At 40.3% G+C, this 13,959-nt stretch overlaps 1 protein-coding gene, 1 non-coding gene and 1 pseudogene across 5 annotated transcripts in view; 1 reads left to right on the top strand and 2 right to left on the bottom strand.

Moving 5' to 3' along the window:
* The window catches only part of PAAF1 (proteasomal ATPase associated factor 1), a 38,259-nt gene extending 28,234 nt beyond the window's left edge, over nucleotides 1-10,025 (top strand). For 2 of the 4 annotated variants that reach the window (XM_043580275.1, XM_043580279.1), the window contains 2 exons: nucleotides 920-1,002; nucleotides 5,503-5,936. In XM_043580275.1, coding sequence (XP_043436210.1) covers nucleotides 920-1,002; nucleotides 5,503-5,580 — 161 coding nt within the window. In that variant the 3' untranslated portion in view covers nucleotides 5,581-5,936. Of the gene's footprint in view, nucleotides 1-919; nucleotides 1,003-5,502; nucleotides 5,937-9,236 lie in introns of those variants that run through there. The other 2 variants (XM_043580276.1, XM_043580277.1) reach the window with 2 other exon arrangements.
* On the bottom strand, nucleotides 4,038-4,759 carry LOC122482869 (annotated as a pseudogene).
* A 1,023-nt stretch (nucleotides 10,026-11,048) lies between the features above and the next one.
* TRNAK-CUU lies at nucleotides 11,049-11,121 on the bottom strand. Its single transcript has one exon. It is a non-coding gene; the product is annotated as a tRNA-Lys (tRNA).
* Nucleotides 11,122-13,959: the final 2,838 nt, after the last annotated feature.

Here is a 13,959-nt window from a genome sequence, read left to right as displayed (position 1 = left end):
TATGCTGTTGGTTGGGATATAGATTGATTAACAAATAACTTAAAATAAAATTGATTAACAGGTAGTTTTGGACAGCAGTTTTTCAAATTTTAAAAAGCTTGAAAAGGTTAATTAAATCAAAAAAATGTTTTCCCGGGTTCTATACAAAGTCACAGTGTTGCTCAGAAAAACTTCATGCATAAAGGTATTCTTTTATGCAATATGCTCTCAACCATGTAAAATAAAAATTTTCACAGAAAAGATTGGAAAATAACATTAAAATATTAGCAGTGATTATCTTTGGTAGATTATGGGTGACTTTTTTTACTTCTGTTTCATTTTTAAAGTTTTCTTCAATTAGCATGTACTATTTTTATATTAAGTAAAAAAAAAAAAAAGAAAATTACCTCATTCAGCAGTTTATAGATCATCTCAAGTCTCATTTGTCCACATTCTTTTGAGAAAATTAAGTTTAAAAATTAGATATGCTTTTATTTTCTTGTTATAACAACTTTGCTCCTTTGCTAGTTTTATGTGGTCAAATTCATAGATTGAAGAATAATTTGGGAGCACAGATTTTTCTTAAAATATTTGTGTAGACAGATTCTCTGTTAAAAAATCCTTGTCTAGGATAAGTTTGTAATCAGACATATAACTCTGCAGTTGCTTCCTCTGTGCCTTTGGCAGGTATTGCTAATCAAAGACGGCCCTTTATCCCACTGAGCTTGCACTTGGCCTTCAAATCCTCTAGCTCAGCATTCTAGGCAACCATTGTAGGTCCTCATATTTGACCCATATAATGAGATCTATTTGCCATTCTCAGTCTTGGGGCAATCTTCTTTCGGCTAGTGATGTACAGAAATAAACTAAAATACTGAGTTTAAACTCCTTTGTATGCAGCTTTCTCTTCAGTTATCTGATTTTTTCTTTTGCCTTTTAGGTGATGGAAGCTGTTTCATTGTCCAGCAAGACCTAGACTATCTCATTGAACTTACTGGGGCTGACTGTGACCCTGTGTACAAGGTACAGGCCTGGGTGATTCTCACCTGGGATCTAAGGCTTGTGAGGGGATTGAATCCAGCTGCTTGGTGGGCATTCAGGATGATAAAATACTTAGGGGTGAGATAGAACACAGAAGGAGTTTTGAGTCAGAAGTGGTTTTACATCTATAAATATTAACTGTCATTATTATTATTTAAAGTTCACTCATTTGAGAGGCACCTGGGCAGCTCAGTCGGTTAAGTGTCTGACTTCGGCTAAGGTCATGATCTTGCATTTTGTGAGTTGGAGCCCCATGTCGGACTCTGTGCTGACAGCTCAGAGCCTGGAGCCTGCTTTGGATTCTGTGTTTCCTCCTCTCTCTGCCCCTCCCATGCTCATGCTCTGTCTCTCTCTGTTTCTCAATAATAAATAAACGTTAAAAAAATTGTTTTTTAGGGGCGCCTGGGTGGCGCAGTTGGTTAAGCGTCCGGCTTCAGCCAGGTCACGATCTCGCGGTCGGCGAGTTCGAGCCCCGCGTCAGGCTCTGGGCTGATGGCTCAGAGCCTGGAGCCTGTTTCCGATTCTGTGTCTCCCTCTCTCTCTGCCCCTCCCCCATTCATGCTCTGTCTCTCTCTGTCCCAAAAATAAATAAACGTTGAAAAAAAAAATTTTTTTTTAAAAAAAATTGTTTTTTAAAGAAATAATAAAGTTCACTCATTTGATTAGAGTGGAAAGAGAAAAACAAAAGGGGAAATATCTATTGACCAGACATTCTGCTGGATGTTTGGATGTTTTACATGTATCATCTTGTTTTGTTGCTATTATTCTTAAAGTATAGGTATTATGATTTCTCTTGTTTTTATACAGTTAATACATACCTGTAAAAATTCAAACAGTACAAAATTATACAGACTTAAAAGTCCCTGATAAGAACTTTTTAGTTTCACTCTTCTTTCCAGAAGTAAGTAGCATTAATAGTTCGGCATGTATCTTTCAGACTATTTTTGGACAATCTGCACTTACATCTTGTGTTTATGTATTTATGTAAATAATACAGTTTTATTTTTAGTTTGTACATAATTGGGATCATTCTATATGTATTTTTCTATAACTTTTTTTTTTTACTTAACATCTTGGAGCTCTTTTCAGATAAATGCATATAGATCCACTTCATTTTTTTTTTAATGTTTTATTATTATTATTATTTTTTTTTAATTATTTTTTTTTTCAACATTTATTTATTTTTTGGGACAGAGAGAGACAGAGCATGAACGGGGGAGGGGCAGAGAGAGAGGGAGACACAGAATCGGAAGCAGGTTCCAGGCTCTGAGCCATCAGCCCAGAGCCCGACGCGGGGCTCGAACTCACAGACCGCGAGATCGTGACCTGGCTGAAGTCGGACGCTTAACCGACTGCACCACCCAGGCGCCCCTTATTATTTATTTTTGAGAGAGAAACGGAGCACGAGCAGAATGGGGGCGGAGAGAAAGGGAGACACAGAATCCAAAGCAGGCTCCGGGCTCTGAGCTGTCAGCACAGAGCCCAATGCGGGGCTCAAACTCATGAAATGTAAGATCATGACCTGGGCTGAAGTTGGACGTTTAGCCAGCTGGGCCTCCCAAGCGCCCCTAGATCCGCTTCATATTTAAAAATTTCTATGTAGTGTTCTATATTGTGATTTAACATACCATACAAGTGAGAAAAGTGAGATTCAGAGTAGTTGAAAAGTTGCCTTAGGTCCTGTAGCTATGGATTTGCAAATCTGAGATTAAGTTCCCTTGGGAATTCCTGCTATTTCCACTAAATTAGTGGTTCTTAACCTTTGAGTTTCAGGCTTCTTTTTTTTTTTGAAGGGTGATACATCTTGGATTATATTTTTCTATTTACAACTGAGATCCCATCTACGAACTATTTTGCTAGTCTGCATGGGTACATTAATCCTAATGAGTTTAGATTTATGATGAGTGGACTCAGTTATACAACAAAAAAGACACACACATTGTTTTAAAAGAGCACATATGTTATGCTCCTCCTATAAGGCCAGTTTTCATTAATATACACTGGTTTCAAAGCTTAGTCTGATTTTGAAGATGAACCAAGATACACACTGTATGATTCTAAAATCTAGTTTAGCCATTTTGTACAGTTGCTGTTTTATTGGACTACAATATATGTTGTTTTAAAAGGACGCTGGGGGCACCTGGGTGGCTTAGTCAGTTGAACATCTGGCTCTTGATTTTGGCTCAGATCATGGGATTGAGCCCTGCATCAGGCTTCATGCAGAGTGTGGAGCTTGCTTAAGATTCTCTCTCTCTTCCTCTCTGCCCCTCTCCCACTCACATTCTCTTTCTTTCTAAAAAATAAATAAGGCCCAGGTCCTCCTTTAATTTTCCCATACTGTTGAGCTCACAAATGGTTCTGAAATTAGAACCTTCAGTGTTGTACTTAAAAACTTAGGGATGTGGTGGGCACCTGGGTGGCTCAGATGGTTAAGTGTCTATTTTATTTTATATATTTTGTTATTTTTGAGCGAGAGACCGTGAGTGAGCAAGGGGCAGAGATAGAGGAAGAGAGAGAGAACCCATGAGGGGGCAGAGAGAGAGAGAGAGAGTGAGAGTGCAGAGCCTGAAGTGGGGCTCCAGCTCACCTGATGCGGGGCTCAGGCTCACAAACCTGAGATCATGACCTGAGCCAAATTTGGATGCTTAACCAACTGAGCCACCCAGGCGCCCCAATCATCCAACTCTTGATTTCAGCTCAGGTCATGATCTCATTGTTTGTGGGATTGAGCCCCACTTGGGGCTCCATGCTGTCAGCTCAGAGTCTGCTTGGGATTCTCTCTCTCCTCTCTCTCTCTGCCCCTCCCCTGCTTACAGGCACGTGTGCCAACATGCTCTCTCTCTCTCAAGATAAACAAATTTTTTAAAACCTTAAAAAAAAATTAAGAACATGGAGAGTCAGATAGAACAAGGGAAAAGAAAGTCATAGGTCGGCATACGAAGAACCAAGCTTCTGTGTCCCAACACCTGTGTTACGTGTGGTTTAACTAAATGAACACAGCAGTAGACCTGCTTGATTCACCTTCCAAATCCGAAAAATAAGACTAAAAGCTCAGGCTTGCGATTTCTGCTGTGCATAATTCCACCAGTGACGAGGACCTCATAACCCAGATCTCTACTCCTGCACAGTATGATGCGTGCACACAGCCTGCCTAGCAGCTGAATGGCTGGAAGTGCCAGCACTGCCCAGATAACATGCACCATGATTTCTGCAGCTTTTTCACAACAGGAACCTCACATCCCTCAGCATGGAGGTTGGAGGAGTGGGCCAACCTGCCGTTATAGCTGCTGGCTGTCTTTTGGTTTATTTGTACCAGTCTCTATTTCTCCAGTATGGTTGGTTGGTTCCATTGTAGGGTTCCACTGAATGCTGTGATCAACCTCACTTTCCACCTTAGCTCTGTAATCGTATCCCGAAACTGCTACAACTGCTATGACAAAAACCAAGAGTAGGATGATGACAGACATGGCAAGTCTGCAGCAGCTTTCCTAGATTGTAGCACAGCAGCCAATCAGCCCAAAAATGAAAAGTCGGGCTCCACAGCTGTGATCACTGCAGCAGGGAAGAGAGGATATACATCTGCAAAGTAGTGGTCAGAGTCATCATAAGTGATGAAGACATGGGCTTCCACATAGTGCAAAATGCCAGCTCCCCCTGAAGATGAGGTTGAGAAACACCAGTCCTGGAGGAGGATGAGCAGCTCCGAAATCTTGGAGGAGATGATGTTGCACTGGCCCATCCGTGGTGCCGGCAGCCTACTGGCACCATGCGCACACCAAGCGAGGTGGCAGGGGCAGCCGAGCCTCCCCACTGGGAGCTGCACAGCCTGAGTGGCACTCACCATAGCCCCCAGTACCACTGCGCAGCCCCAGCAGTGCCTCACTCCTCCTCAGACACATATTGAGAACTTCTTTGAATATAGTTGTACAAGGTTCAGGGATACCCTGGCCCACCTATGGATCATCTCCTTTCCCAGGTACAGACCCTCTGCCCTCAAATATGTACCACACTAATAGGTTTGCTCTCTACTTGGATAATTCACTTCTCTGTTCTGTAGTCATAAGTACCCTGAACCTTCACCAGCTATTTTTAAAATACCTATCATGGATATAATTCTCCTCTTGTCTTTGGAGTTGGTAGAGCTTCTTAGACTCACTTGTACTAAAGGGGGTCAATGACAGGGCTCTTTATTTTTTAATAAGTTAAAAAAAATTTTTTTTTAACGTTTATTTATCTTTGAGAGAGACAGAGCACGAGCGTGGAAGGGTCAGAGAGAGGGAGACACAGAATCCGAAGCAGGCCCCAGGCTTTGAGCTGTTAGCACAGAGCCCGACGCGGGGCTCAAACTCACGAACTGCGAGATCATGACCGAGCTGAGGTCAGATGCTCAACCAACTGAGCCACCCAGGTGCCCCAGGGTTCTTTGTTTTTGAAATGGAAGAATCCCAGGCTTCTTCTGAGCTGTGAACTCTTGTGTTCCAGGTAGCTACATGGGAGAAGCAGATCTACACATGCTGTCGAGATGGTCTTGTGCGACGCTATCAGCTCTCTGACCTCTGACTCCTTGGAAAGAGGAGTCCCAGTTAATGAAAAAGATTGGCCCTAGTTGACAAAGAGAATAATCATTAGTCCTTCTCAAGGACCATGGACCTTTATTGTCTTGGGCACCCTTGGGAAGTCACAGAAAGTCAGCTACATTGGCCCATGGAATATGGAATATCATTCCATGATAAAACCAACTGTGAACTAAGTAAGAAGCTTACATATGTTCCGTATATAAACTCACCCCCAACAACACAGGGCAAGGGTATGGATGCTTACAGTTTGCTCTTAACACCATTTGTGTTAATTGTTTACAGTGACCAGAGGACTAAAGCCTGTTCTCTGAAGGAAATAAAGAGGATGTGTTTGAAGGAGTCTGAATTTGAAAAACTTAGTTAAATATTCTTTCTCCAGTAGAGAGTCATTCAAGTTGATTACCTGTCTTGGGCACTTCCTGTGGACCTGGCCATAGAGAAAGACTGCTTGTTAGCAGTAAATATCCTATAAGCAGCAATCTGGGAAAGATTCTTACACAGGTAGGGAAACTGTCTCAGTTTGGGCAGGGATTTTCTGCTACATGTGACTTTCAGTCCTAGGCAAACTGACATGGTTGATCATCCCAAATACAGGTGATAAAAGTTGAATCCTATCATTGTAAAGGCAGTGGCTGTCCAAGTGTGGTCCCTGGAACAACTGCATCCGTATCATCTGGAAATATGTTAGAAATAGAAATTCCTAAGCCCCACCTCGGCCCTAAATCAGAAATTCTGTGGGTAGAGCCAGCCAGGTGATTCTGATGCATGCTAAAGTTTGGAACGTAGAGGAAGAGATAGTGAAGGGCACTTTAGGCATAGCTGGAACACGGTGCTCGTAGGATGGTGAGGCTGGTCTTTAGGAGATGAGGCTGCAGAGGTTGACAGGACCCAGATTGAAAGGGCTTGAGTGCCAGGTAAGAAGCTTCAATTTCATTTGGTTCATGAGAAGCCCATGGAAGAGTTTTAAGCAAGGGTATAACATGGTCACTTCTTTTTATTTTTTTCCTAAATATAAAAATGGAGTCATAATGTATATATTCCATGTTTTATTTTCACTTAGAATCTCTGAGTTCTTTTTAACTTAGTACATTTAGACCTTTGTACTTTTTAACGCTTTCCAGAGTATGAATACCTTATCATTTACGCTTTAGAAATTAGACACTTGAGCTGGGCAGTGTAGGCTAAGATCTGGATTTATTTAAGGGGAAAAAGCCAATACCTGGGTGGAATAATAGTATGGCTCACAGCATATAATCTTTATAACTTCACTATGACATGAAGGTAGTGAGACTCAGATGAATTGATTTGCCAAGAGTCATAGAGAACAGGAACTTGAACACGTTTTATCTTTAAATCCATTTTTTTCTACCTGTTGTGTATGCCTAAATTGTGAAGATAAAATACTGTTATTTGTTGAGTATAATTGGGTATCTACTCTATTTTGGGGACTATATTTATATATTTAATCCTCATAACACTCTTAAAAAGGAAATGGTATTGTTTTTTTTATAGACAAGGAAACTGAGAGTCAAGAAATTAAGTACTGGGGCACCTGGGTGGCTCAGTCAGTTAAGTGTCCAACTTCAGCTCAGGTCATGATCTCACAGTTCTTGAGTTCAAGCCCTGCATTGGGCTCTGTGTTGACAGCTTGAAGCCTGGAGCCTGCTTTGGATTCTTTGTCTCCCTCTCTCTCTGCCCCTTCCTCACTCACATTCTGTCTGTCTCTCTCAAAAATAAACAAACATTTAAAAAAAAGAAATAAAAATTAAGTACCAAACCCTTGTTTTGGACCTTGCTTGGTCTGTCTCCAAGGCCTGTGCTCCTTCTACTATACCACATGGTCACAAGACCTCTGGGACTAGACCAATTTCATTTAAGGAGTGATTTGTGATAAGGTCAGGTAGACCCAAAGGGACCTATTCCGGTGCTCAGAAACATTGGATCCAAAGAAGTTCAAAGGGAACCTCTAAGAAGTCAGATGAAGAAGACAGGATGAGGGAGGATATGGCTGAGTTCACATAGCAGGTGTGTCTGAGTTCCTGTTCCAAGATTCACGCTTTTCCACTGCCATCACATCCATAAGCCCCTTTTCATAGGTCTCCAGAGTTGATATCCTGGTTGTGATGGATGCAGCGATCCTTGATAGCTGCCCTAAAATCCAGATTCAAACAGAAAGAGCAGAGGCTAGCTCTCAGGTGCCAAAAGCCTTGTCTTCTCTGAATGGAATATCCCCAGTATGCAGCAGACAAAGCTTTTTTTTTTTTTTCCTTTTGGGTTGAAGAGTGCATTCTGGGTAAGGAAGGATGGACAACCCCCTTCTGCAGCTGTGATAGCCCAGGGAAGCTCCATCTTGTTTCCTGGCTTTCAGATGCCCCCTTGTGACTAATTGTGAGAAGTGCCTCTTTCTGAGATCTGGAAAGCTGTCAGTGGCATCAGCTACTGAGCGTATATTCGGTGCCAGGCACAGTCTTCACAATAGCCTTGCAAAGTAAAGGTTTCTTGTTCTTTTTTCTTTTTTAAAATTTTATTTATTTGGGGCGCCTGGGTGGCTCAGTCGGTTGAGCGTCCGACTTCAGCTCAGGTCACGATCTCGCGGTCCGTGAGTTCGAGCCCCGTGTCGGGCTCTGGGCTGATGGCTCAGAGCCTGGAGCCTGCTTCCAATTCTGTGTCTCCCTCTCTCTCTGCCCCTCCCCCGTTCATGCTCTGTCTCTCTCTGTCTCAAAAATAAACATTAAAAAAATTTATTTATTTATTTACTTAGAGAGAGAGCGTGCAAATGGGGAAGGACAGAGAGAGGGAGAGAGAGAATCCCAAGCAGGCTCTGCACTGTCCATGCAGAGCCCAGTGCTAGACTTGGTCCCACAAACCATGAAACCATGACCTGAACCGCGATCAAGAGTTGGATGCTTAACCGACTGAGCCACCCAGGTGCCCCGTAAAGGTTTCTTTTTCTTGAACACGTCTCTTTGTGGATACATTTTTTTCTAATTTACTTTTCACTTTGAAGTAATTTCACACCTTCAGAAAAATTGCAAGGATATAGTAACTCTATGTTTAGCATTTTAAGACCGCCACCTGTTTCCCAAGTGGCTGCACCATTTTACGTTCTCAGCAGTGGTGTATACAGGTTCTTATTTTCTCCATGTCCTTGCCAACACTGCCAACACTTGGTTTGTCCATCTTTTTTATTATAATCAGCTGGTTAAAATGGTGTCTACCAGGTTTGTCCATGGCAAAGTTAGTATTTTGTGGAGAGCTACTTTGAGACTATAAATATCCTATTCCTCATACAACTTGCATCATTTAGTTTCAGCATTTGTTGATTTCTGTCTGAGCCAGTTATTCCTACTACAGTTGCCAAAAGGTGATTTTATAATTTCATCATTCTTTTTCATTTATAATTTGCTTTCTACTATAAGGTAGAGCTTTCCCTTCTCCCCCACTTATTTAATTACTAATTCACTCATTCATCATAGATCTATTAGTGTGGACTACACATGGATTCATATTTTATTCTGTGGATTATAATCCATTATTACTATGATTTCTTGTGGTGTTTAAATTGTCCCAGCTGAGCCAGTGGTAGCTCCTTCAAGCTGGATCCTATGTCCTTTTGACATGTTTCTATCTTTCTTTTAGCACTTCCATATTTTCTGATACTACAAGATATTCAAGCTTCATCTTATACTTCCCCACCCCAGTCCTGGAATCAGTCATTTGTCTAGATGGCTTCAGTTCTTTTTAGTGGAGAATGGATTTGGAAATCAAGTCTGGGCACTATATGGATATTCTTTGTTTTGGTGGCATTATTGCTTCTAGTCCCTACCAGTGGACAGTACATATATATGTCTATATTTCTACATCCAGCATTCTAGATATACACTAAAGTTCATGAGTTCACACTGATGTCTCCCAATTCCAGTCCAACTCCACTGGGATTATTCTAGTCTGCATACATACCTCCTTCCTCCAACAGTGAGAAACTTGGCTCTTATAATCCTCAATATTTCACTTATTTGCTCAATACTTCTGTGAGTAACCAATCTGACAACTATACAAACCACCTCCCCTTTCACTCCAGCCACTGCACACTTGGTGCCCCTTACATGGAGTCCCCTGCGTTCACCTCAGCCAGTCCCAGGCTGAGCAAGGTTCTCACCCAACCCTCTGGGTTTAATTTTTAATAACATCTTTTTTTCTGGTAATAAAAAAGTAAAATATGGCCAATCACATGAAAAGATGCTCAACTTCAGTGGTTAAATAAATGGAGATTAAAATTCACAAGAAAGCTCAGAAATGCAAAAAATAAAAAATAATGCCATATTTTTACTTTACAAAGAGGCAACTGTGGCTAAGAAATCAGTTTAAAGGGGCGCCTGGGTGGCTCAGCTGGTTAAGTGTCCGACTTCAGCTCAGGTCATGATCTCATGGTTCATGAGTTTGAGCCCCACATCGGGCTCTGTGCTGACAGCTCAGAACCTGGAGCCTGCTTCCCATTCTGTGTCTCCGTCTCTCTCTGCCCCTCCCCTGCTCATACTTTGTTTCTCTTTCTCTCTCTCTCAAAAATAAATAAAACATGTTAAAAAAAAAAAAAAAGGAATATTCTTTATTGAAGGAATGTTGCCCCTGTGTGCCCCTCTCTGTTTAGTATTCTCTTGCTTTTATTTATTATTTTACTTAGTCACTACTATGCATGTACTTGTTAATATTTAACTAGCTCACCAGAAGGAAAAAAATAGCCCTGATAGCATTTGCCAGTTTGTTCCAAGCTGTTACAACCAGCTCCAGCACAGCAATCACTACATGTATTCCTAACAACATATTTATCTTTTCATGTTTTTGAACATTATATAAGTGGCATCATTTATGCAAATGGTATGTATTTGTGTGTGTGACTTATTTGCACAAAGGCTGTATAGTATTCACTGTTAATGCTGAACATTTGGGTATGCGCATCAACTTTGCAAGGGAATGTCACAGTTTTCTGATGTGGTTATTCTAATTTACACTGACAAAATAGCAGTGTTTGAGAGTTCCTTTTTGTTTTACGTACTCACCAATTCTTGATGTCAAGTTTTTATTTTATTTCAATTTTCTTTTAAATTTCTTCTTTTTTAAATTTTTTTAATGTTTATTTAAACATTAAAACTCGTGAACTGTGAACCTTGAGATCATGACCTGAGCCAAAGTCTGATACTTAACCAACTGAGCCACCCAGGCACCCCTCAGTTTTCTTTTAAGGTACGTGTGTGTGTGTGTGTGTGTGTATTTATATTTCATTTCATTTCATTTCATTTCTTTCATTTCATTTCATTTCATTTCATTTCATTTCATTTCATTTCTTTCATTTCATTTCTTTCATTTCATTTTATTTCATTTCATTTCATTTCATTTCATTTCATTTCATTTCATTTCATTTATTTCATTTCATTTCATTTCATTTCATCTCTGTGCCCAACATGGGGCTTGAACTCACAACCCTGAGATCAAGAGTCACATGCTCTACCCACTGAGCCAGCCAGGCACCACTGAGGTCAAGTTTTTAAATGTTTGCCAGTATAGATGTGAAATAGCATCTCATTGTGAACTTTAATTTGCATTTTTTGTTTGACCATCTTTTTATATTTACTGGCTATTTGTTTTTCATTGTAAAATGCCTATTTATGCCTTTTGCCCATTTTTCTTTTGGGGCTTTTTGTGTGTGTGACTTTTCAGGTTTTCTTTTATGTTTCTTTGTTTAAAATATAAAATACAGGGGCATCTGGGTTGCTTAGTTGGTTAAGCTTCTGACTTTGGCTCAGGTTGTGATCTCACAGTTCATGAGTTCTAGCCCTGCATCCAGCTCTCTGCTGTCAGCACAGAGCCCTCTTCAGATTCTCTGTCTCCCTCTCCCCCTGCCCCTCTGCCCCCCTCTCTCAAAAATAAACATTTTTTAAAAATTGAAAATAAAAGAAAATATAAAGTACAAATCCCTTTTACTTTGGAGCTTGTCTTTTTACCATTTTTCTTAGTGGGGTAGAACCTGGCAATCTTTTCCTTTTTGGTTATGCTTTTTGTGTCTAGTTTAAGAAATATTCTCTGGGGGCACCTGGGTGGCTCAGTCGGTTGGGCATCCGACTTCGGCTCAGGTCATGATCTTGCGGTCCGTGAGTTCCAGCCCCGCGTCGGGCTCTGTGCTGACAGCTCAGAGCCTGGAGCCTGTTTCAGATTCTGTGTCTCCCTCTCTCTCTGACCTTCCCCTATTCATGCTCTGTCTCTCTCTGTCTCAAAAATGAATAAACATTAAAAAAAAAATAAAAAAAAATATTCTCTGTACGGGTCATAAAGATCTTCACCTATACTTTCTTCTAAGAGTTTATTTCACTCTTAAATCTTTAATCCACCTTTTTTTTTTTTTTTTTTGGTATATGGTATAAGGTAGTATCATTTTTTTTCCTTTTAGATATCCTACTGTCCCATAACCACTTATTTAACAGTCCTTTTGTTTTCTGCACCAATCTGTATTGATTGCTGTGTTATGTATAAAGTTTTCATGTATGCATGGGTTTGTAGCTGGACAATTGTTCCAGTGGTCTTTCCCTAGGCCAGTGACACACTATATCCCTTCCTTTTTTCCTCCTCTAGAGCAGAATTCCCCAATCTTTAAGGGCAGACTGTGAAATGACTTCCTTCCAAGGAGTACAATCCAGAAAGGAGCAAACAAAAGTAACTTTACAGTGGAGAGAAACCTGATATATACTACCTTAGCAGATGAAGGTCAGCATGACCAGTGATGTCATGTTGATAGTAGGTACCTTTGATATGATGGGATGAGAATGGCACTTCACTTCTGTGGTCTTCCTTTCAGAAGCCCCCAGCCTCAGTCTAATCATAAGAAAAATATCAAATTAGGGCACCTGGGTGGCTTAGTTAGTTAAGCATCCAACTCTTGGTTTCAGCTCAGGTCATGATCTAATGGTTTGTGGATTTGAGCCCTGTATTGGGCTCCACGCTGACAGTGTGGAGCCTGCTTGGGATTCTCTCTCTCTCCCTTTCTCTCTGCCCCTCCCCCACTTGCACTGTCTCTCTCTTTCCCTCTCTCTCAAAATAAATAAACTTAAAAAAAGAAAAAAAGAATAAGAAAAACATCAAACAAATCCCATTAAGAGACTTTGTACAAAATACCTGAGCAGTACTCCTTAAACTATCAAAGTCATCAAAATACAAGAAAAGTTTGAGAAACAGTTTTAGCCAGGAGGAGCCTAAAGAAACATGACAACTAAATGTAACGTGGTATCCTGGGTGGGATCCTGGAACAGAAAAAAAGACATAAGGTTGAAAACTAGGAAATGTGAATCAAGTATGGACTTTCATTATAAACATTGTAACCAAAAGAAACAACAAAACTAAAAGGCAATCTACTGAATAGGAGAAGATATTTTCAAATGACGTATTTGATAAAGGGACAGTATCTGAAATATATAAAGAATGATACAAGTCAACACCCCCCCCAAATAATCCAATTAAAATTGGGCAGAAGACATGGGCATTTCTCCAAAGAAGATATTCAGATGGCCAACAGACACATGAAGAGATGGTTCAGTGTCATTTATCATCAGGGAAATGCAAATCAAAACTACAATGAGATATCACCTTATATCTGTCAGAATAACTAAAGTAAAAAACACAAGAAATAAGTATTGGCCAGGATGTGGAGGAAAAGGAACACTTTTGCTCTGTGGTGGGAGTGCAAACTGGTGCAGCCACTGTGGAAAACAGTTTAGAGGTTGCTCAAAAAGTTAAAAATATAACTCCCTTACAATCCCAATAATTGCACTACTGGGTATCTATCAAAAATATACAAAAACACTAATTCAAAAGTATACATGCACCCCTATGTTTATAGCAACTTCATTTACAATAGGCAAATTATGGAAGCAGCCCAAGTGCCCATTGTAAATAAATGGATAAAGAAGAGGTGGCATATATATACAATGGAATAGTATTCAGCCATAAAAAGAACAAAATCTTGTCATTTGCAACAACATGGATGGAACTAGAGCATATAATGCTAAGCAAAATAAGTCAAAGACAAATACTGTATGATTTCACTCGTGCGGAATTTAAGAAACAAATGAACAAAGGAAAAAGAGCGACCAACCAAGAAACAGACTTTTTTAAAAATATTTTTTTATTAAGAAAAATGTTTTTAATGTTTATTTTTGAGATAGAGCCGGCAGGAGGCAGAGACAGAAGAGATCACAGAATCCAAAACAGGCTCCAAGTTGTCATGTCAGCACAGAGCTCAATGCAGTGCTTGAACCCACAAACCAGGAGATCATGATCTGAACCAAAGTCAGACACTTAACCAACTGAGCCACCC

The sequence above is a fragment of the Prionailurus bengalensis genome, chromosome D1, assembly GCF_016509475.1.
Source record: "Prionailurus bengalensis isolate Pbe53 chromosome D1, Fcat_Pben_1.1_paternal_pri, whole genome shotgun sequence".
NCBI classification, from domain to species: domain Eukaryota; kingdom Metazoa; phylum Chordata; class Mammalia; order Carnivora; family Felidae; genus Prionailurus; species Prionailurus bengalensis.
Note: the sequence above shows the minus strand (reverse complement) of the source record. Positions and strands in the feature narration are given on the sequence as shown.